This window comes from Callithrix jacchus, chromosome 1, assembly GCF_049354715.1.
Source record: "Callithrix jacchus isolate 240 chromosome 1, calJac240_pri, whole genome shotgun sequence".
In the NCBI taxonomy this organism is placed as follows: domain Eukaryota; kingdom Metazoa; phylum Chordata; class Mammalia; order Primates; family Cebidae; genus Callithrix; species Callithrix jacchus.
Genome location: NC_133502.1, coordinates 81,231,721 through 81,255,977, shown reverse-complemented (window position 1 = coordinate 81,255,977; position 24,257 = coordinate 81,231,721). Strand labels below are relative to the sequence as shown.

General features: G+C 45.9%; 1 protein-coding gene across 1 annotated transcript in view; it reads left to right on the top strand.

Annotated features, from left to right (window-relative positions):
* LOC118144904 (phosphoinositide 3-kinase regulatory subunit 6-like) overlaps nt 1-24,257 on the top strand; it is a 33,327-nt gene that overhangs the window by 2,699 nt on the left and 6,371 nt on the right. The window contains 11 exon segments of the mRNA XM_078345427.1: nt 5,117-5,200; nt 6,142-6,233; nt 6,957-7,025; nt 7,859-7,988; nt 8,149-8,221; nt 9,324-9,507; nt 11,543-11,699; nt 14,839-14,925; nt 15,431-15,854; nt 16,228-16,314; nt 17,272-17,398. Coding sequence (XP_078201553.1) covers nt 5,117-5,200; nt 6,142-6,233; nt 6,957-7,025; nt 7,859-7,988; nt 8,149-8,221; nt 9,324-9,507; nt 11,543-11,699; nt 14,839-14,925; nt 15,431-15,854; nt 16,228-16,314; nt 17,272-17,398 — 1,514 coding nt within the window.

Sequence of the window (24,257 nt, the reverse complement as noted above, 5' to 3'; positions counted from 1 at the left end):
GAGAAAAAAGTGCAAAAAGGAATGAACAAAGTCTCCAAGAAATGTGGGACTATGTGAAAAGACCTAACCTACGTTTGATAGGTGTACCAGAAGGGGACGAAGAGAACGAATCCAAGCTGGAAAATACTCTTCAGGACATCATCCAGGAAAATGTCCCCAACCTAGCGAGACAGGCCAACACTCAACTGCAGGAAATACAGAGAACACCACAAAGATATTCCACAAGAAGAGCAACCCCAAGGCACATAATCGTCAGATTCAACAAGGTTGAAATGAAGGAGAAAATACTAAGGGCAGCCAGAGAGAAAGGTCGGGTCACCCACAAAGGGAAGCCCATCAGACACACAGCAGATCTCTCGGCAGAAATACTACAAGCCAGAAGAGAGTGGGGGCCAATATTCAACATTCTTAAAGAAAAGAACTTTCAACACAGAATTTCATATCCAGCCAAACTGAACTTCAGAAGTGAAGGAAAAATAAAATCCTTTGCGAACAAGCAAGTACTCAGAGATTTTGTCACCACCAGGCCTGCTTTACAAGAGCTCCTAAAAGAGGCACTACACATAGAAAAGAACAACCAGTACCAGCCATTCCAAAATCACACTAAATGTTAAGAGCATCAACATAATGAAGAATCTACAAAAACTAACGGGCAAAACAGCCACTTAGCATCAAAATGGCAGTATCAAATTCACACATAACAATATTAACTCTAAATGTAAATAGACTAAATGCACCAATCAAAAGACACAGACTGGCAAATTGGATAAAAATCCAAAACCCATCAGTGTGCTGTATCCAGGAAACCCATCTCACATGCAAGGATACACAAAGACTCAAAATAAAGGGATGGAGGAAGATTTACCAAGCAAATGGAGAGCAAAAAAAAGCAGGAGGTGCAATTCTCATCTCTGATAAAATAGACTTTAAAGCAACAAAGATCAAAAGAGACAAAGAAGGCCATTACATAATGGTAAAAGGATCGATACAACAAGAAGAGCTAATGATCCTAAACATATATGGACCCAATACAGGAGCACCCAGATACATAAGGCAAGTTCTTAAAGACTTAGAAAGAGACTTAGATTCCCACACAATAATAGTGGGAGACTTTAACACTCCACTGTCAATATTAGACAGATCAGCCAGACAGAAAATCAACAAGGATATCCAGGGCTTGAACTCAGACCCGGAGCAAGCAAACCTGATAGACATTTACAGAACTCTCCACACCAAATCCACAGAATATACATTCTTCTCAGCACCACATCACACCTACTCTAAAATTGACCACATAATTGGAAGTAAAGCACTGCTCAGCAAATGCAAAACAACTGAAATCATAACAAGCAGCCTCTCAGACCATAGTGCGATCAAGTTAGAACTCAGAATTCAGAAACCGACCCAGAACCGCACAGCTTCATGGAAACTGAACAACTGGCTCTTGAATGTTGACTGGGTAAACAACGAAATGAAGGCAGAAATAAAGAAGTTCTTCGAAACCAATGAGAACGAAGACACAACATGCCAGAATCTCTGGGACACATTTAAAGCATTCTCTAGAGAAAAGTATATAGCAATAAGTGCCCATATGAGGAGAATGGAGAGATCCAAAATTGACACTCTATCATGAAAATTGAAAGAGCTAGGGGAGCAAGATCAAAAAAACTCAAAACCTAGCGGAAGACAAGAAATAACTAAGATCAGAGCAGAACTGAAGGAGATTGAGAAACGAAAACCCCTTCAAAAAATCAATAAATCCAAGAGCTGGTTTTTCAAAAAGATCAACAAAATAGACAGACCACTAGCCAGATTGATTAAAAAGAAAAGAGAGAACAACCAAATAGATGCAATAAAAAATGATAAAGGGGAAATCACCACAGACTCCACAGAAATCCAAATCATCATCAGAGAATATTACAAACAACTCTATGCACATAAACTAGTAAACCTGGAAGAAATGGATAAATTCCTGGACTCCTGTGTCCTCCCAAGCCTAAACCAGGAGGAAGCTGAAACTATGAATAGACCAATAACAAGGTCAGAAGTCGAGGCAGCAATTAAGAGCCTACCACACAAAAAAAGCCCAGGTCCAGATGGGTTCACAGCCGAATTCTACCAGACACACAAAGAGGAGCTGGTACCATTCCTTCTAAAATTATTCCAAATAATCCAAAAAGAGGGAATACTTCCCAAATCATTTTATGAGACCAATATCATCCTGATACCAAAACCCGGCAGAGACCCAACAAGAAAATAAAACTTCAGGCCAATATCCATGATGAACATAGATGCAAAAATGTTCAATAAAATATTGGCAAGCCGATTTCAAAAGCAAATCAAAAAACTTATTCATCACGATCAAGTAGGATTCATCCTGGGGATGCAAGGCTGGTTCAACATACGCAAGTCTATAAACATAATTCACCACATAAACAGAACCAGAAACAAAAACCACATGATTATCTCAATTGACACAGAGAAGGAATTTGACAAAATACAACAGCCCTTTATGTTAAAAACCCTCAATAAATTCGGTATTGATGGAACGTATCTCACAGTAATAAAAGCTATTTATGAAAACCAACAGCCAATATCATACTGAATGGGCAAAAACTGGAAGCATTCCCTTTTAAATCTGGCACTAGACAAGGATGCCCTCTTTCACTACTCCTATTCAATATAGTACTGGAAGTTCTAGCCAGAGCAATCAGGCAAGAAAAAGAAATAAAGGGTATTCAAATAGGAAAGGTGGAAGCCAAATTGTCTCTATTTGCAGATGACATGATAGTATACCTAGAAGACCCAATCGCCTCAGCCCAAAAACTCCTGAAACTGATAAGCAACTTCAGCAAAGTCTCAGGATATAAAATCAATGTGCAAAAATCACAAGCATTCGTCTACACCAATGACAGACTTAAACCCAAATCAAGAACAAATTGCCATTCACAATTGCTACCAAAAGAATAAAATACCTTGGAATACAACTCACAAGGAACGTAAGAGACCTCTTCAAGGAGAACCACAAGCCACTGCTCAACGAAATCAGAGAGGACACAAACAGATGGAGAAACATTCCATGTTCATGGTTAGGAAGAATTAATATCGTGAAAATGGCTATACTGCCCAAAGTAATTTACAGAATCAATGCTATCCCCATCAAGCTACCACTGACTTTCTTCACAGAACTGGAAAAAACCACCATGAACTTTATATGGAACCAAAAGAGAGCCCGCATAGCCAAATCAATTCTAAGCAAAAAGAACACAGCGGGGGGCATCACACTACCGGATTTCAAACTATGCTACAAGGCTACAGTAATCAAAACAGCATGGTACTGGTACCAAAACAGAGATATAGACCAATGGAACAAAACAGAGACACCGGAGGCAACACAACATATCTACAACTATACAATCTTTGATAAACCTGACAAAAACAAGCAATGGGGAAAGGATTCCCTGTTTAACAAATGGTGTTTGGAAAACTGGCTAGCCATGTGCAGAAAGCAGAAACTGGACCCCTTCCTGACACCTTACACTAAAATTAACTCCAGATGGATTAAAGACTTAACCATAAGACCTGGTACCATAAAAACCCTAGAAGTAAATCTAGGCAAAACTATCCAGGACATAGGAGTAGGCAAGGACTTCATGAACAAAACATCAAAAGCATTGGCAACAAAAGCCAAAATAGACAAATGGGACCTAATGAAACTCCACAGCTTCTGCACGGCAAAAGAAACAGTCACTAGAGTGGATCGGCAACCAACAGAATGGGAAAAAATTTTTGCAGTTTACCCATCTGACAAAGGGCTGATATCCAGAATTACAAAGAACTCAAACAGATTTACAGAAAAAAAACAAACAAGCCCATTCAAAAGTGGGCAAAGGATATGAACAGACACTTTACGAAAGAAGACATATCATATGAAAAATGCTCATTGTCACTGGTCATCTGAGAGATGCAAATCAAAACCACATTGAGATACCATCTCACGCCAGTTAGAATGGTGATCATTAAAAAATCTGGAGACAACAGATGCTGGAGAGGATGTGGAGAAAAAGGAACACTTTTACACTATTGGTGGGAGTGTAAATTAGTCCAACCATTGTGGAAGACAGTGTGGCGATTCCTCAAGGCCTTAGAAATAGAGATTCCATTTGACCCAGCAATCCCATTACTGGGTATATACCCAAAGGACTATAAATCATTCTACTATAAGGACACATGCACACGAATGTTCATTGCAGCACTGTTTACAATAGCAAAGGCCTGGAATCAACCCAAATGCCCATTGATGATAGACTGGATTGGGAAAATGTGGCACATATACACCATGGAATATTATGCAGCAATCAGAAATGATGAGTTTGTGTCATTTGTAGGGACATGGATGAATCTGGAGAACATCATCCTCAGCAAACTGACACAAGAACAGAAAATGAAACACCGCATATTCTCACTCATAGGCGGGTGATGAAAAATGAGAACACATGGACACAGAGAGGGGAGTACTAAACACTGGGGTATATTGGGGGGAAAAGGGGAGGGCCAGTGGGAGGGGGAGGTGGGGAGGGATAGCCTGGGGAGAAACGCCAAATGTGGGTGAAGGGGTGAAAGCAAACAGAACACACTGCCATGTGTGTACCTATGCAACTGTATTGCATGCTCTGCACATGTACCCCAAAACCTAAAATGCAATAAAAAATAAGAAAAAAATAATAATAAAAATAATGGCAAAAACTGCAATGACTTTTGCACCAACCTAATAGTTTATATATATATATATATGTATGTATGTATTTTCTAACATGCATTAAAATAAATGCATCATAACTCTTCAGATTCTAAGGTGTCTGTATACCACCTAAAATTGTCCTGCACAGCACCAATGGTACACACACTGCACTTGGGGAAATGCTGGTTTTACAAAGCACACAGAAACGTGGAAGGAAAGGCTGTATTCCAGCCCTGGCTGCAAACTCTAAGTCAATTACTTCAGGCACCTCTTGAGGCTCAGAGAAGTGGCTAAAGACATTCTCAGGAGGAATGGAGGTAGGACCAGGGTGAGGCTCAGTGGATTGAGTTTCCTCCCACCCCTACCACTACCCAGATGTGGAGCTGGACATTCAGAGGAACCTGCAGGCTGTGCTCCCTGGGCTAAGCACCCTGGCCCCTGCCCTGCAAAGCAACCAAGGTAAGAGCCAGCTAGCGGCAACAGCTGCTCCCCCTGACCTCCACCCCACCCCAGCCAGCTCCACACACACAACCAGGAAAGGGCCCCGGCCCGGAGCTCATGGGGCGAGGGTCTTCTAGCAAAACCTCTTTCCTGCTGGAACACCTAGAGCCTAAAGGACTGAGAAGACTTCTTTGCTCCCTAGTTCAGCCCTCCCAGCAACTGCCACAGAGCACACAGGATCTGCCACCCTCTTTTACCCCTTTTTGTTTGTTTATTTTGGGGATGGAGTCTCATTCTGTTGCCCAGGCTGGAGTGCAGTGGCTCAAACTTGGCTCACCGCAGACTCTGCCTCCCGAGTCCTAGTGATTCTCCTGCCTCAGCCTCTTGAGTAGCTGGGATTATGGGAGTGCACCATCACACCCGGCTAATTTTTGTATTTTTAGTACAGACTGTGCTTTGCCATGTTTGCCAGGCTGGTTTTGAACTCCTGACTTCAAGTGCTCTACCTGTCTCTGCCTCCCAAAGTGCTGGGATTATAGCCACCACGCCCCACCTGCCACCTTCTTTCTTAACTACCTTTCCTAGGTCCACTTCCAAACCTAATTCCCCTTGGCACTCCAGGCCTGCAGGACTTCCAGCATGTGGCTGGGGACACACCTGCAAGCACTGCTGCTCTGTGCCACATGACATCTTGCATGTCACCTGCCCCCACTTGCATCCCACCTGCCCTCATTTCTTCCCTGGGAGCTCACTGTCCAACAAGGGCTGCAGATCAGAACTCCCCCCATGGAAGGAGCCCATGCAGGCACACCTGGACCAAGTACTGGTGGTGGAGTCAGACCTGTGGCTGGTCAGAGCTGCAGCTGGGGCTCCAGGGCTCAGGGTCCCACTCAGAGGGGTCTCCTCTAAGAGCCCCCTGCCCACCTGGCCATGCTGGGCTCCCCTTTCTCCTGGCCCAGGCATGTGGAGGTGGTCCCTGCACAAGAAGGTCGAGCGAGATCCTAGTAAGAGCCCAGCACTGGTCCACATTCTGCTCAGAGAACTGGAGAAGGTGAGTTCCTAGACCTCCAGGAGGAAAACGGAGATGAAAGGAAGAGAGGGGCCAGTTGGGCAGGGACCCAGTCCTGGCAGCTCTGTGTCTCCCAAGCTTTGGTAGCCTGCATGATTTTTACCATGTGCATCTCCCTCCTGTACTTTTACATAAGCAATATTTTCTTTACATTGATTCCTACTGTTTTACTTGAATAAACATATTTCAAAAAGAAGCACCATAACACAACCACAAAAGGAAAACCTGTATCACTTGTCAGAAACAGAAGGTACCTATAAACATAAATATATGACTATTGACATTTCTCAAAATTATCCTCGGACCACATAGATTATCCTCCACACTACCCCATAAATATATGACTATTGACATTTCTCAAAATTATCCTCAGACCACATAGATTATCCTCCACACTACCCAATGTTCTGCTTGCAACTGTTTGGGAAACACTGCACTCCAAGCTGGGGCTTGTTTATTGCTTTGCTGTGGCTCCTTCCCTGATGGAATTTGGCCCATCCCCTGCAGACCTCTCTGAGGCCCCTCATGCTCCCACACCCTCCCTGAGGGGCTCCCACACCTGTCTGCCTTCCGCTCCCTGCTCTCTATCCAGAGCAGATGATGGCCCTTTGCTCTCCTCCTGCCCACCACCAGCCTAGACTACCTCCTGCTAGGAGTGGGGAGTCCCCCAGCCCAATACCTGTCATGTGATCTCCTGTTTTCCAGGTGGAAAGTGAGGGCCTCCAGCATGTCATCATTCCCTTGCTGCACACTGTAATGTACGTGCTTACCAAGGTGAGCTGGGGGCTGAGGTTAATGTGGTAGTGGTGACCTGCATGTGGCTGAGCCGGACACTGTCCTTTCTCCTTAGAGGGCAGGATGAGCCTAGAAAATCCCTTGGACTGCCTGCCTTAAAATGGCTTCTAAGCACTAGCCACCCCCTTTTCCTCCTATGTGGAGAGAGAACTTTGAAGAGTGGCCTTGAATGGCAGGATGAGGTCTTTGGGTTTGCTCATGTGTGCAATGCAACAGGAGACATTACTGATCCCTACACAGAGAAGAGACACGATACAGACGTGGTTAATGTCTCAGGACGAGTCATTGGGAGCTGGTTATTGTTGCAGGGGTGGGAGTGGTGGTGAAGGAAGGCAGGAAAGGCAAGTCTGGGGTTGCTGGAGGGTCCATGGTCAAGATGTGGCTTGGCTCCGGCAGAGGCAGAGGGCACACTGAGGTGGGGAGGGCGGACTCTAGGGTACTGCAGAGCATCTCAGGCCTGTGGGATGTAAGGATGAGCAAAGGAGGCTGAAGAAGTGCCTCCAAGGTTCTGAGCCTGGAGGACCACAATAATGTGCTTCTCTGATGGAGCAGTAGGGCGACGAGGGTGGGTGGATGGAGTTGATTTGCTTGCAGAACTTGTTGCAATGAATTTTTATCTTGGTAAGTTGGAACGCGGAGACAAAGGGATGTCTTACAGGTACTGGGGAAGAAGCTGGAAGGTGTGGGTTTGGGAGAGAGCTGTGAGCCCAGGTCTGGCTGTCAGGTCTGACCTTCTACCCCTTCTCCTAAGCCCTTCCCCAGAAACTCCCACATCACCCTTCACCTCTCCCTCCTTCCCCGCTCTCATTCAGGCCACAGGAATCACAGAGGAGCTCTCCCAGAGAACCTATGCCTTTTGAACAAGATTGCTGACCCTGCCCACCCCTTACTGCACAGTCGCCTTGGACTGCATGACAAGGCTGAAAACGGAGACGGCCGTCCCAGATAAGAGCCATTGGGCATGTTTGTCTCCAACACTGCCCAAGGTCTTACCTTTTTCTCCAGGATACCAGGGAGCTCAAAAGCCTCCACACCTTCTGTAAGAAGGGGGAGAATGGGAATAAGAGACTTGGAGGCTGGTTGACCAAAGTGGTCTGGTTTGCAGGGACACTGTACCAAAGGATGGTCATTGCCAAACAGAACTTGATGAATGAACCATATCCCTACCAGGAGAGGTGAGTGGCCCCAGAAAAACTGCTACCTTCAGCCTCCTAAAAGTTCCATGGCTTTAGTGACTCCTCCCTGGCAGGAGGACAAAGGGGGAGGCTGGATTAAGCAGAGCCCTAGCAGACCTTCCCAGCCATGACATTTGTCCAGCAGTGGAGTGCATTTGCAATTCAAGATTGGTGTGCCATATTGTATTCTGGACACCACTGACAGCAGGATAGGTCTTTCTTCTCAGGTTGGATTTGAAGCTACCCTGCTCACATGCAGAATGTGGACATGGCCTTGTGGCCAAACTGGAGCTCTGATCCACCTCCATCCTGCCCTTGGCAGGATCCAGCATCCTTCCAGCCAGGCAGCTGGAGGAGACTCCAGAATAGCCAGAGTGGAGGGGCTCAGGTGCAACTGCACAATGAAGCCTGAGGGCTTCCATGGGGGACGTCCAGCCCCTTAGATAAGACTCTGCACAGGAAGTGTCCCCTGATCCTGTTGGGGACAGGGGTGATGAAATTGGGAGTGGCACCTCCCTTTTCTTCAGGCACCTCCACTAACTTTGCTCTGAAAGGCACAGCTTGAGCTTGGGGTGTGAGGTGCTGTGTTCATGAAGGATGTATGGAAGCCCAGAGCACCCAGAGGACTTAGCATGGGAGAGGTGGGGAGACATCCTGGGAGAGAAGGAGGGAGTAGGGGAGATCAGTTCTCTGGTGTGATAAGGGTGATGAGAGAAGGTGGGATTCCCTCAGGGTTCAGAGGTCCAATTCTGGCAGGAAAGATTTAGGGTCCCTCCTAGAAGGTGACCTGGTCACTGGGCCAGGATGCTGAGAGGGGGAGCAGAATTGAGGCTAGAACTTTCTTAGACACGGGACTAGGCCTGCTTTCCTCTGAGGACAGTGGATTAGAGCTGCCCCCTCAAGAAGGGCTGTGCGTGCTCATTTGTCACAGTCCTTACCACTCCCCATTGTCATCCCCCCAGAGACTTCTGAATTGAAGACTCCTCTTTTTAGCAGAATTAAATTATTGGGGGTGCTTCACAGCTCTGAGCGTGCCCATCTGGTGACCCCTCTCCCATTAGTTACTATCAATCCCACTCCTCTCCTCTGCCTCTGCTCTCAGAGTGTTCCTCTTCGTGGATCCTGAGCTGGTGTCTGCCTCTGTGTGCAGTGCTCTGCTACTGGAGATGAAGGCAGCACAGGTGCAGCAGAGGCCAGAGGCCTGCATGTGGCACGTGGTCTCCCATGCCCTGCAGGTGGCTCTGGGGGAGGCCTGCCATGAAGGTGTTCTGCACAGGAAGCTGCAGGTAGTGGCCCTGCCTGTAGCCCCTTGTCAGGTCCAACCCTGATCCCTGCACACCCATACCAGTCACTCACCCTGCTCTTCCTCCTTCTCCTGTTTCACATCACATTTTTCCCCAAATCAAAAATTAATACATTTTGGCTGGGCACGGTGGGCTCACAGCTGTAATCCTAGCATTTTGCGAGGCCGAGTTGGGTGTATCACCTGAAGTCAGGAGTTTGACACCAGCCTGACCAACATGGTGAAACCTTGTCTCCACTAAAAATAGAAAAATTAGCTGGGTGTGGTGGCACACATCTATAATCATAGCTACTCAGGAGGCTGATGCAGGAGAATCTTTGAACCCTGGAGGTAGAGGTTGCAGTGAGCCAAGATCGTGCCACTGCACTCCAGCCTGAGCGATACAGCGAGACTACACTTCAAAATAATAATAAGAAGAAAAAGATATCAGGCAATGTCAGTATTCCTAGCAGCAGGGTGAATGAGTGTCTCAGTCCCAAAAGCAGGAATCTGTGTCACCACAACAGTGGCTACTACATCATCTCACTCGGAGTTAAAGCCAGTCACTGCAATGACCTATAAAAGCCTGGTGCAGTAGCCCATGCCTATAATCCCAGGCACTTGAGAGGGCAAGGTAGGAGGATTGCTTGAGGCCAGGAGTTTGAGACCAGCCTGGGCAACATAGCAAAACCCCATTTCTACACATGATAATAATTTTTAAAAAGCCAGGTGTAGTGACATGTGTTTGTAGTCCCAGCTACTCAGAAGGCAAGAGGATCACTTGAGCCAAGTTCAAGGCTGCAGTGAGCTTTGATTGTACTCTAGCCTGGGTGACAGAGAGGCACCCCATCTCTAAAAACCAAAATAAACTGTCTCCAAGAACCTCATCTTGAGGGCCTTGACCTGTCCCCACTTCGCTACATTTTCTCTCTGGCCTGTCTCCTAACTTTCCCTTTCATTTCCTCTGCTCCAGCTATACAAGCCTCCTCATTTTTCTCCCAACATGCGCAGGCCTGACACTTGCACCCAGGACCTTTGCGTGTGCTGCTCCCTGTGCTTGGAATGTTCTCTCGGATACCTGTGTGGCTCACTCTTTTGCTTCCTTTACGTCTTTCCTTAAAAGTCACTCAGGGAGGCTTCCCAGATGACAAAATCTAAATAATTTAGCCCCTCCCTCAAATTCCACATCCTCCTTCTCTGCTTTATTTTGTCTTTGGTGCTATTGTTGTTATTTATTATACCATAAATTTTTCTTATCTTGTTGATTGCCTGCTCTTTCTGCCATATACATACTGTAATAGGAGCTCCCATTTTTTTTCTCTGAGATGGAGTCTCACTCTCTCACCCAGGCTGGAGTGCGATGGAGTGATCTCAGCTCACTGCATCCTCCACCTCCTGTGTTCAAGCGATTCTCCTGCCTCAGCCTCCTGAGTAGCTGGGATTATAGGCACACCCCACCACACCCAGGTAATTTTTGTATTTTTAGCAGAGACAGGGTTTCACCATGTTGGTCAAGCTGGTCTTGAACTCCTGACCTCAAGTGATCTACCCTCCTTGGCCTCCCAAAGTGCTGGGATTACAGGCATGAGCCACCGTGCCTGGCCCCCAAATTTTTGTCCATTTTGTTTGCTGCTATATCCCAGCTCCTAGAACAAGCCTGGTGCAGTAAGCTGTACTAAGTTAAGTGCTGGAGATGCAGCTGTGAACAAAACAGCCAAAACTCCCTGCCTTCCTGAAGTTGAGTCTAGTGGTGATCCAAGTGCTGGGTGACACTTTCAGGTGGTGGGCATCAGCGGCCACCTCTACCCCTCTGGGTAACAGATGTCGCAGACCTGCAGTCTCCCCATAATAGGGAATGAGAGGCAGGCTTGGGGCCCTGGACGTGAGATCCAGAAGCCTTTGGGGGAAGCTCCTGCCGGTCCCCCAGGGAAAGCAGGGAGGTGTCACCTTGGGCTACCAGAGCCCTTCGGACTTGGCTTAGCAGCTGGGGTTTGTAGGCGCTGAGCCAAGGCCCAGGCTCTGACGCCCCTCCCCAACAGGCCAGCTCCCCCCATACCCTGGAGCACTATTTCCATGCCATGGTGGCTGCTGTGGAACAGATGGCCAGCGAGGCCAGCCGGAGCCTGACAGGACATGTGGAGAGGCTGGAGGAGATTTACTGCTCGCTGCTGGGGCCAACTGTGGGGCACTGCTGCGGTAAGCAATGGGATGATGGGGGACCCTGCCAAGGGCCCCACAGGGGTAGATCACTGCACCAAAGGGGGAACCAGAGAGCAGCGCTGGACCTGCCTCTGTCTGCGTGCTTGGCCAACTCCTAAGAGCCTGAGGACTGGGGACAGCCCAGGGATTTGACAGGACCAGGACTAAGAAGCCAGGTAATTAGGCTGGGTGCAGTGGCTCACGCCGGTAATCCCAACACTTTGGGAGGCTGAGGCAGGCAGATCACCTGAGGTCAGAAGTTCAAGACCAGCCTAACCAACTTGGTGGTTCAAGACCAGCCTAACTCCGTCTCTACTTAAAGTGAAAAAAAAATCAGCCAGGAGTGGTGGTGGGTGCCTGTAATCCCAGCTACTTTGGAGGCTGAGGCAGGAGCATCACTTGAACCTGGGAGGCAGAGGTTGCAGTGAGCCAAGATAGCACCTCTGCACTCTAGCCTGGGTGACAAAGTGAGACTCCATCTCAAACAAAAAAAAGGAAGGTGTGTAATTTAGTCATGATAACAGCTGACACCCCCAGAGCCCCTACTATATATACCCCAGCTGCTGTTCTAGTCAGTTTATATATATTTAAATATATTGCCCATACTGTATTAAATCAATGAAACCTCAAAGGCAACTTATGAGACAGAAACGATTATTATCCCCACCTTACAGCAGATGAAACTGAGTTACAAAGAGGTTAAATATCTTATCCAAGATCACCCAAGGCAGTAAGTGGCAAAGCCAGACTGTCTAGTTCACCACTCTGCTGTAGTAATCAAGAGTTGATCATACAAAGACCAAAGCATCTAAAAGAGCAGAGGAGTCAACATCGTTTATATCTGGTATCATAGATTTTTATTCCTCACACTTCCTATTTGCACATTTATAAGATATCGCCTTATCTTATGCAAGGTGATATCTTATAAATGTGCAAATAGGTAAGATAATGCCTACCCTGACACAAGCCCCATGTAGATGGGGACATCTGAAATAGACTAGAGAAACGTCCCAAATGTGTGTTTCCTGGCTGTTGTAGGGTGGTTCTGATTTGGGTCCTGTTTCATGGTCACCCAAAATATCACGGAATGTGTCAGCCTGCATGTCCCAGATATGTATGGTCACTGATCGTGCACCTGTAGTTGTGCCCAGGAGGTCAAGGCTGCAGTGAGCCATGATCACACCACTGCATAAGGCATGGGGTTAAGGACTGGGATCCACTGGAAGAGGTTAGTGGGCCAGGCCCTGGGTTTGAATTTGGCAGCCCAGGTTGGGTGGAGGCCACAGACGTTGGGTGAGGTGGGCAGGATAAAAACTGCCTAAAGACTCCATCTTCCCAGTTTTCCACTCTTTCGCTTTAACATTCTGCACTGCCTCCAATCCCACATGTAAAAGGCTGTTCCCCCCTTCTCTAGAAGCTGGGACACACTCTGGGGCCAATCTGCCTTTGCTCCTCTATGGCCCCTTGCTGACATTCACCAGTGATTGCCTGGATCAGGCAAGACCATCTGGGCTGCCCCCAAGCCACATCCAGGGACACCTGTCTCCTGCCTAACCTGCCCTGTGCATTTTTGTTTTGTTTTGTTTGTTTTGTTTTGAGATTGGGTCTCACTCTGTCATCCAGGCTGGAGTGCAGTGGCTCCATAATGGCTCACTGCAGCCTTGACCTCCTGGGCTCAAGCAATCCTCCCACCTCAGCTTTCTGAACAGCTAGGACCACAGGCACGTGCCACCACACCTGGCTAAGCCCTGTGCATCTTAATGACCAGGCAGCACCCCCATCAAGCCCATGGCTGTAGGGGGAAGTATGGAGCAGTGGTTATAAGCACAGTGTTGTGGGTAAGAGCAGAGACTCTGGAGCTGAGCTGCTCAAGTCTTCACTCTGCTGTTTACTATGTGATCTTGGGCCAGTTTTCAACCTCTTCATGTCCTGGCTCCTTCCCTGTAAACTGAGGAGAAAAATGTCACCTGTCACCAGGGCCATTGGCAAGATCCAGAGAAATGATTACAGTGTGTGCCAGGTGAGTAAAACGAGGCCTGGCAGGCAGTAGTAGGTGCTCAGTGAACACCAGCTGTTCTCCCCTAAGAAGCTTGCAGCCTCATGGAGAAACCACAGCAACATAGAAATGAAATGGGAATACAGAGCCAAATCCTAAGACCACATGTGAGGTCCAGTGTGCAGACAAAGTTTACTCAGAGGGAATGACCACCGTGGGCCTCTGGAGTGGTCAGAAAAGATTCTAGAAAGAGGAGCAGGAAGACAGGCTGGCCTTGGTCTCTCCCTTGGACTACCCAGGGTTCCTGCTGCCCCCAGACTTTGCTGATGAGATCTCTTTAGCATCACTGACAGCAGCAAATGTTAATTGAGTGTCTACTGCATACAAGATATTGGAAGCAGCCCTGAGAAGGGCTGAGGTCTTTTCTGCCTTGTCTGGATGCAGGCAAGGCATTTTAAGAACAGCAGGAGGCTGGTCATGGTAGCTCACACCTGTAATCCCAGCACTTTGGGAGGCAAAGGCAAGTGGATCACCTGAGGTGAGGAGTTTGAGACCAGCCTGGCCAACATGGCGAAACCTAGTCTCTACTAAAAAATGCAAAAATTAGCTGGGTTTGGTAGCAGGTGCCTGTAATCCCAGCTATTCTGGAGGCTGAACCCTCTGCCTCCCAGGTTCAGGAGAATTGATTAAACTCAGGAGGCAGAGGTTGCAGTGAGATGAGATTGCACCATTGCACTCCAGCCTGGGAGACAGAGCAAGACTCTGTCTCAAAAAAGAAGAAAAAAAGAAAACAATAGTGTGAAAGCCAGTCTGGTGGTTGCACAGGGCTGAAGGCATGGCCAGCATAGGAGAATAGGTTGGAAAAGGCCTTGTGAGCTGGTTTCTAAAGACCCCTAAGGGCTGAGTTAGGTTTGTAGGAAACATAGCTGCTAAGCATTGTTGGACAGGGAGGGAACACCTGCACTGTTGGGCCCTGGATAGGCAGGTGGTGGCAGAAATGGAAAGGCAGACCAGATGTGAAGGGGAGAGTCCCTGCCACCCTTCTAAGAACCTGCACAGGAGCTGGGCAGGGTAGGGAGGGCAGAGGAGGCTCCCACACCCCTCTCCTCCATGGCCTCCATAGCCTGCTCCTTTCTGCAGGTGACCCTGTCCAAGAGTGGCCACCAAGCATTCCCCTGCCCAGCCTTTCCATAACCTTCCACCTGTGGACTGGCAAGGAGCAGCTCTGTACGTACCCATGCAGCTGGCTGGAAACAGTGGTATACGTCTGTGTCCATGTGTATATATGCATGCATGTGTGTGTGTCTGTGTCTGTGTCTGTGTGTGCATGTGTGTCTGTCTATAGATGTGTGTATGCATCTATAAGTGTGTCTGTGTGTGATGTGTATTGTCTGTGTGTCTCTGTGTTCATGTGTGTGTCTGTGTGTGGGCATGTGTGTGTATGTCTGTGTCTGTAGATGTGTGTATGCATCTGTATGTCTTTGTGTGCATGTGTCTATGTGTGCATGTCTATGTGTGTGCATGCATGTGTCTATGTTTGCATGTGTGTCTGTGTCTGTAGATGTGTGTATGCATCTGTGTGTATGTGTGTGAGTGTGGATGTGTGTCCTCATGTATCTCTGTGTGTGTCTGTGTTTCTGTGTGTGTGTATCCTCTGAGGAGGACTGACTGAAATCAGAAATGTAAGCTGCCAGCCTCACATGTCTTCACCGCCCTTGTTCCACCATCCCAGGGAAGGAACTGGTTCTCTTTCTCCACCCAAGATCTCAGCTGCACCTCAGTACTGACTTGGAGATCTTGAATCTGCAGGGCCTCCGGCCAGACCAGGAGTTGGCCTGGGTGTCCGTGTTGTCCACCGACAGTGGCATCAAGTGGGACCTTCCCCTGGGTGCTGATGAGCTACCTGCACCCAGCAGCCCCGAGATGGAGCAAGCTGGGCTGCAGTGCAAAGGAGGCATTAAGAAGCATGTGTGGCCCCTGGACTTCTTGATGCCTGGAAGCTGGGATGGGCCCCCAGGTCTGCACCGGAGAACAGGCAGGCCCAGTGGGGATGGGGAAGTGCTTCCTGGTGTCTCTCAGCTGCACACAGTCTGGGTACTTGTGCTGGGAGATGACAGAATGCTGGGGCACCTGGCCTAGGCCTACCATAGACTCAGGTGGGGCCCTGAGGTGAGGGTAGGGGAGTGGGTGCTGGCCAGGGCACAGGTGGGCCTTGCATGGGCTGGTGAAGGATCACAGGGTGGCAAGAGAGGGACAGGAGGCACAGGCCAGGGTGGGACAGAGAAGGATGCCATGCAGTGCTGCACAGCCATCACAGAGCACCCAATCACTGCTTTACATTCATTAGCACCATGAACCCTCACCAGCCTTCGAGGAAGACATTACTGTACTCATTTTATAGATGAGAAAGCAGATGCTCAGAAAGATGACACAGATTGCCCAAGGTCAAGAGATAACACATAGCAGAGCCAAGTCTGTTAGAAGCCAAGCCCTGCCCCTAACCTCCTCTGCTTTGCTGCTCATTGCTAGGAAACAGGAGACCCAGAAGTTCTGCCTCACTCCCAAACTCAGCCTGCAGCTCTACTACATCCCAGTGCTGGCACCTGAGGTGACTGGACTGCGGGGAGGCAGTGGTGGGGCAGAGACAGGGCAGGCTGGGCAGGGACACAACTGCATCCTCCCATCCCCCATATCCCCACCTCAGGGACTAGAATCAGCATCCTTAGAATGTGGAGGCGGGAGAGGCCAGCCGGGCAACATGGTGAAACCCCGTCTCTATTAAAAATACACAAAATTAGCTGGTGTGTATTAGCTGGTGGGATTAGATGGTGGGCACCTGTAATCCCAGCTACTCGGGAGGCTGAGGCAGGAGAATTGCTTGAACCTGGAAGGTGGAGGTTGCAGTGAGTCAATATCACACCACTGCACTCCAGCCTGAGTGACAAGAGCAGAACTCCGTGTTAAAAAAAAAAAAAAGAAAGAAAGAAAAAAGAAGGTAGAGGTGGGAGAGGTGTCACCAGTCTTCTATTTCAGAGGCTGCAGATGGTGCTCTGGGGGCTGAATGCCCAGAGATTGGGTCTCTCTCTTGTTGGCAGCCTGCTTGCTGCTGCTATTTGTTTTGCTTTTGTATGTAATGGCATTAGTTGCAAACTTTTCAAACACAGGACTCTCTCTCTCCCTCTCTGTTTCTCTCTTTCTCTCTCCTTCTCTCCCCTCTCTCATATACACACATACATACATACCCCACACTTTCTGGTCCAACACAAAAGGAAATTTCAGGCAGTGAAGTCCATTAATCCAGTTGTGGGGACGCAGGTCTTACTTCCTACTGCACGTTGTCTCTCCCCGTTTAAGGTTGATCATTTTTCAATGTCCCTGGTGAGTGGACCTCAGCAAAAGATATTCTAGCTTCATCTGAGTTTATAAGACAGAACAACAATTCATCTTCACATGCAGAAATTGAGGCCCCAAGAGATTAAATGACTTGGCCATATTCACACAGCCTAGGCTGATGGCAGCTGGAAGGCAGAGCCGGAAGGGAGGGCCTGATATGTCTGCCCCATCTCCTTTCTCCCAGAAGCCTGCAGCATCCAGGCAGCCAGAGCTGGGAGAGCTGGCTGCGTTCCTGGGCCACGTAGATCCATGGTACCAGAGCACCGTCAATACACTGTGCCCCGCCATCCACAAGCTGGCTGAGATGGTAGGGGAGGGTGAGGTACCAGGGAGGGAAAGAGGGAGGGATATGGAGTCTGGGCAGAGGGGAGGATGGAAGAGCCCAGAGAGGGTGGGATGGGGGTGAGAGCAGGCTATCTTTTCGCTGCTGCACTTGACCCTTGACCTCAAGAGTCCAGTGAGATGAGGCAGGAAGGAAATGCGAGAGGGGCCCTAACCAGCTAGTGGCTTTGAACTGACTCATAAAACACTTACCAGATGCTTACTCTGGATTGGACCACTGTGGAAAAGACTAAGTAAAATATTCTTTAATAAGTGTGTAGGGCAATTATATTTCTTCTTGTACGAGCTTCCTGTGATCCTTTTTCTTTATCATTTTTTTATTTTACTTTAAGTTCTGGGGCACATGTGCAAAACGTGCAGGTTTGTTACCCAGGTATACATGTGCCATGGTACTTTGCTGCACCTATCAACCAGTTATCTAGGTTTTAAGCCCTGCATGCATTAGATATTTGTCCTAATGCTCTCCCTCCCCTTGCCCCTGACCCCTGACAGGCCCTGGTGTGTGATGTTCCCCTCCTTGTGTCCCTGTGTTCTCATTGTTCAACTCCTACTTATGAGTGAGAACATGCAACATTTGGTTTTCTGTTCCTGTGTTAGTTTGTGAGAATGATGGTTTCTGGCTTTGCCCATGTCCCTGCAAAGGACATGAACTTATTCTTTTTTATGGCTGCATGGTAGTTCATGGATCATATGTGCCACAATTTCTTTATCCAGTCTATCATTGATGGGCATTTGGGTTGGTCCCAAGTCTTCTTTATCATAAATAGTGCTGCAATAAACATACATGTGCATGTGTCTTTATAGAAGAATGGATCCTAATAGCTAATGTTTCCAGAGCACTTATGCTCTATTGGGCACTGTTCTAAACACTTACACACAGGGCAGCTTATTTAATTCCCACAGCAGCCCAGAGGCAGCTACCCCTGTTGGTAGGTACTATTGTCATGATAGCTCCATTTTACAGATCAAGCAGCTGAGACACAAAGAGATTAGGTATCCTGCCTGAAGTCACAAAATGAGTGCTAGAGCACCACTTGGAGCTAGGCACCTTGACTCCAGAGCACACTCTCCTAACCACAAACCCATACTGCCACACTCCCTCCGTGGCTGGCGGTGGGGTGGGAACTCATCTTTTGCCGATTTGAAAGGGCTTTTATATAGTAAGAGAATTTTACCATTTTTGTCGTCCATATGTTACAGATTTTTTTTCCCATGGTTGTAACTTACCTATCCATTTTCTGACTTGCAGAACTTTAACACTTGTATGCAGTCAGACATAGCACTTTCATTCTTTACAGTTTCTGCCTTTGGAGTGGTACTTTCAAAAGCTTAAATAGATATTCACTGATAATATACTCTAACACTTTCCACGTCTCAATTTTTACATTTAACTAATTGCCTATCTGCAATTAATTTTAGTGTTTAATGTGAAGTATGTCACTTTATCTTTTCCGAACAGATTTTGTCCACTTCTCACTAAATTTATAACTTACGTGTGATAGTGTTTCTTCCTATTGCAAATGGTATCATTATCCCATTATATTGGGTAGTACCTGCTGCTAATATAAAAGGAAGCTGTTGATTTATACGTATTTATTTTAGTTTTAAAAACTATGTAAAAATGTAACATAAATTTACCACTTTTCCATGTCTATTTTTTAACTTGCACTTTGAAAGTTATCAAAAGGTTAATTTGTACAGAATGCACTTTGTAAGTTAAAAAATAGACATGTAAAAGTGGTAAATTTATGTTACATTTTTACCGTACTTTTTTTTTAATTTTTTATTGCATTTTAGGCTTTGGGGTACATGTGCAGAGCATGCAAGACAGTTGCATAGGTACACACATGGCAGTGTGTTTTGCTTCCTTTCTCCCCTTCACCCACATTTGGCATTTCTCCCCAGGCTATCCCTCCCCAGCTCCCCCGCCTCTGCTAGCCCTCCCCTTTTCTGCCCAACAGACCCCAGTGTTTAACACTCCCCTCCCTGTGTCCATGTGTTCTCATTTTTGATCACCCGCCTATGAGTGAGAATATGCGGTATTTCATTTTCTGTTCTTGTGTCAGTTTGCTGAGAATGATGTTCTCCAGATTCACCCATGTCCCTACAAACGACACGAACTCATCATTTCTGATTGCTGCATAATATTCCATGGTGTATATCTGCCACATTTTCCCAATCCAGTCTGTCATCAATGGGCATTTGGGTTGATTCCAGGTCTTTGCTATTGTAAACAGTGCTAATGTAAACAGTGCTGCAATGAACATTGGTGTGCATCTGTCCTTATAGTAGAACGATTTATACTCCTTTGGATATATACCCAGTAATGGGATTGCTGGGTCAAATGGAATTTCTATTTCTAAGGCCTTGAGGAATCGCCACACTGTCTTCCACAATGGTTGAACTAATTTACACTCCCACCAACAGTGTAAAAGTGTTCCTTTTCCTCCACATCTTCTCCAGCATCTGTTGTCTCCAGATTTTTTTTTTTAATTTTTTATTGGATTATAGGTTTTGGGGTACATGAGCAGAGCATGCAAGACAGTTGCGTAGGTACACACATGGCAGTGTGCTTTGCTTTTCTTCTCCCCTTCACCCACATTTGGCATTTCTCCCCAGGCTATCCCTCCCCACCTCCCCCTCCCACTGGCCCTCCCCTTTTCCCCCCAATAGACCCCAGTGTTTAGTACTCCCCTTTCTGTGTCCATGTGTTCTCATTTTTCATCACCCACCTATGAGTGAGAATATGCGGTGTTTCATTTTCTGTTCTTGTGTCAGTTTGCTGAGGATGATGTTTTCCAGATTCATCCATGTCCCTACAAACGACACGAACTCATCATTTCTGATTGCTGCATAATATTCCATGGTGTATATGTGCCACATTTTTCCAATCCAGTCTATTATCAATGGGCATTTGGGTTGATTCCAGGTCTTTGCTATTGTAAACAGTGCTGCAATGAACATTCGTGTACATGTGTCCTTATAGTAGAACGATTTATAGTCTTTTGGATATATACCCAGTAATGGGATTGCTGGGTCAAATGGAATTTCTATTTCTAAGGCCTTGAGGAATCGCCACACTGTCTTCCACAATGGTTGAACTAATTTACACTCCCACCAACAGTGTAAAAGTGTTCCTTTTTCTCCACATCCTCTCCAGCATCTGTTGTCTCCAGATTTTTTAATGATTGCCATTCTAACTGGCGTGAGATGGTATCTCAATGTGGTTTTGATTTGCATCTCTCAGATGACCAGTGATGAGCATTTTTTCATATGATATGTCTTCTTTTGTAAATTGTCTGTTCATATCCTTTACCCATTTTTTCCTGTAAATCTGTTTGAGTTCTTTGTAAATTCTGGATAGCAGCCCTTTGTAACATGGGTAAACTGCAAAAATTTTTTCCCATTCTGTTGGTTGCCGATCCACTCTAGTGACTGTTTCTTTTGCCGTGCAGAAGCTGTGGAGTTTCATTAGGTTTCATTTGTCTATTTTAGCTTTTGTTGCCAATGCTTTTGGTGTTTTGTTCATGAAGTCCTTGCCTACTCCTATGTCCTGGATAGTTTTGCCTAGATTTCCTTCTAGGGTTTTTATGGTGCCAGGTCTTATGTTTAAGTCTTTAATCCATCTGGAGTTAATTTTAGTGTAAGGTGTCAGGAAGGGGTCCAGTTTCTGCTTTCTGCACATGGCTAGCCAGTTTTCCAAACACCATTTATTAAACAGGGAATCCTTTCCCCATTGCTTGTCTTTGTCAAGTTTATCAAAGACTGTATGGTTGTAGATATGTTGTGTTGCCTCTGGTGTCTCTGTTTTGTTCCATTGGTCTATATCTCTGTTTTGGTACCAGTACCCTGCTGTTTTGATTACTGTAGCCTTGTAGTATAGTTTGAAATCCGGTAGTGTGATGCCCCCCGCTGTGTTCTTTTTGCTTAGAATTGACTTGGCTATGCAGGCTCTCTTTTGGTTCCATATTAAGTTCATGTTGGGTTTTTCCACGTCTGTGAAGAAAGTCAATGGTAGCTTGATGGGGATAGCATTGATTCTGTAAATTACTTTGGGCAGTATAGCCATTTTCACGATATTAATTCTTCCTAACCATGAACATGGAATGTTTCTCCATCTGTTTGTGTCCTCTCTTATTTTGTTGAGCAGTGCTTTGTAGTTTTCCTTGAAGAGGTCCCTTACATTCCTTGTGAGTTGTATTCCTAGGTATTTTATTCTTTTTGTAGCAATTGTGAATGGCCGTTCGTTCTTGATTTGGCTTTCTTTAAGTCTGTTATTGGTGTAGACGAATGCTTGTGATTTTTGCACATTGATTTTATATCCTGAGACTTTGCTGAAGTTGCTTATCAGTTTCAGGAGTTTTTGGGCTGAGGTGATGGGGTCTTCTAGGTATACTATCATGTCGTCTGCAAATAGAGACAATTTGGCTTCCACCTTTCCTATTTGAATACCCTTTATTTCTTTTTCTTGCCTGATTGCTCTGGCTAGAACTTCCAGTACTATATTGAATAGGAGTGGTGAAAGAGGGCATCCTTGTCTAGTGCCGGATTTCAAAGGGAATGCTTCCAGTTTTTGCCCATTCAGTATGATATTGGCTGTTGGTTTGTCATAAATAGCTTTTATTACTTTGAGATACATTCCATCGATACCGAGTTTATTGAGGGTTTTCAGCATAAAAGGCTGTTGAATTTTGTTGAATGCCTTCTCTTCGTCAATTGAGATAATCATGTGGTTTTTGTTTTTGGTTCTGTTTATGTGGTGAATTGCGTTTATAGACTTCTGTATGTTGAACCAGCCTTGCATCCCCGGGATGAATCCTACTTGATCGTGATGGATAAGATTTTTGATGTGCTGTTGCAATCGGCTTGCCAATATTTTATTGAAGATTTTTGCATCTATGTTCATCATGGATATTGGCCTGAAGTTTTCTTTTCTTGTTGGGTCTCTGCCAGGTTTTGATATCAGGATGATATTGGTCTCATAAAATGATTTGGGAAGTATTCCCTCTTTTTGGATTATTTGGAAGTTTCAGAAGGAATGGTACCAGCTCCTCTTTGTGTGTCTGGTAGAATTCGGCTGTGAACCCATCTGGACATGGGCTTTTTTTGTGTGGTAGGCTCTTAATTGCTGCCTCGACTTCTGACCTTGTTATTGGTCTATTCATAGTTTCAGCTTCCTCCTGGTTTAGGCTTGGGAGGACACAGGAGTCCAGGAATTTATCCATTTCTTCCAGGTTTACTAGTTTATGTACATAGAGTTGTTTGTAATATTCTCTGATGATGGTTTGAATTTCTGTGGAATCTGTGGTGATTTCCCCTTCATCATTTTTTATTGCATCTATTTGGTTGTTCTCTCTTTTCTTTTTAATCAATCTGGCTAGTGGTCTATTTTGTTGATCTTTTCAGAAAACTAGCTCTTGGATTTATTGATTTTTTGAAGGGTTTTTCGTTTCTCTATCACATTCAGTTCAGCTCTGATCTTAGTTATTTCTTGTCTTCTGCTGGGTTTTGAGTTTTTTTGATCTTGCTCCTCTAGCTCTTTCAATTTTGACGATAGGGTGTCAATTTTGGATCTCTCCATTCTCCTCATATGGGCACTTATTGCTATATGTTTTCCTCTAGAGACTGCTTTAAATGTGTCCCAGAGATTCTGGCATGTTGTGTCTTCGTTCTCATTGGTTTCGAAGAACTTCTTTATTTCTGTCTTCATTTCATTGTTTACCCAGTCAACATTCAAGAGCCAGTTGTTCAGTTTCCATGAAGCTGTGCAGTTCTGGATTGGTTTCTGAATTCTGAGTTCTAACTTGATTGCACTATGGTCTGAGAAACTGTTTGTTATGATTTCCGTTGTTTTACATTTGCTGAGGAGTGCTTTACTTCCAATTATGTGGTCAATTTTAGAGTAGGTGTGATGTGGTGCTGAGAAGAATGTATATTCTGTGGATTTGCGGTGGAGAGTTCTGTAAATGTCTATCAGGTTTGCTTGCTCCAGGTCTGAGTTCAAGCCCTGGATATCCTTGTTGATTTTCTGTCTGGTTGATCTGTCTAATATTGAGAGTGGAGTGTTAAAGCCTCCCACTATTATTGTGTGGGAGTCTAAGTCTCTTTGTAAGTCATTAAGAACTTGCCTTATATATCTTGGTGCTCCTGTATTTGGCCCATATATGTTTAGGATCGTTAGCTCTTCTTGTTGTATCGATCCTTTTACCATTATGTAATGGTCTTCTTTGTCTCTTTTGATCTTTTTTGCTTTAAAGTCTATTTTATCAGAGATGAGAATTGCAACTCCTGCTTTTTTTTGCTCTCCATTTACTTGGTAAATCTTCCTCCATCCCTTTATTTTGAGTCTTTGTGTATTCTTGCATGTGAGATGGGTTTCCTGGATACAGCACACTGATGGGTTTTGGATTTTTATCCAATTTGCCAGTCTGTGTGTTTTGATTGGTGCATTTAGTCCCTTTGCATTTAGGGTTAATATTGTATGTGTGAATTTGATACTGCTGTTTTGATGCTAGCTGGCTGTTTTGCCCATTCGTTGTTGTCGATTTTTCATTATGTTGATGTTCCTTAGCATTTAGTGTGATTTTGGAATGGCTGGTACTGGTTGTTCCTTTCTATGTGTAGTGCCTCTTTAAGGAGCTCTTGTAAAGCAGGCCTGGTGGTGACAAACTCTCTGAGTACTTGCTTGTTTGCAAAGGATTTTATTTTTCCTTCACTTATGAAGCTCAGTTTGGCTGGATTTGAAATTCTGGGTTGAAAGCTCTTTTCCTTAAGGATGTTGAATATTGGCCCCCACTCTCTTCTGGCTTGTAGTGTTTCTGCCG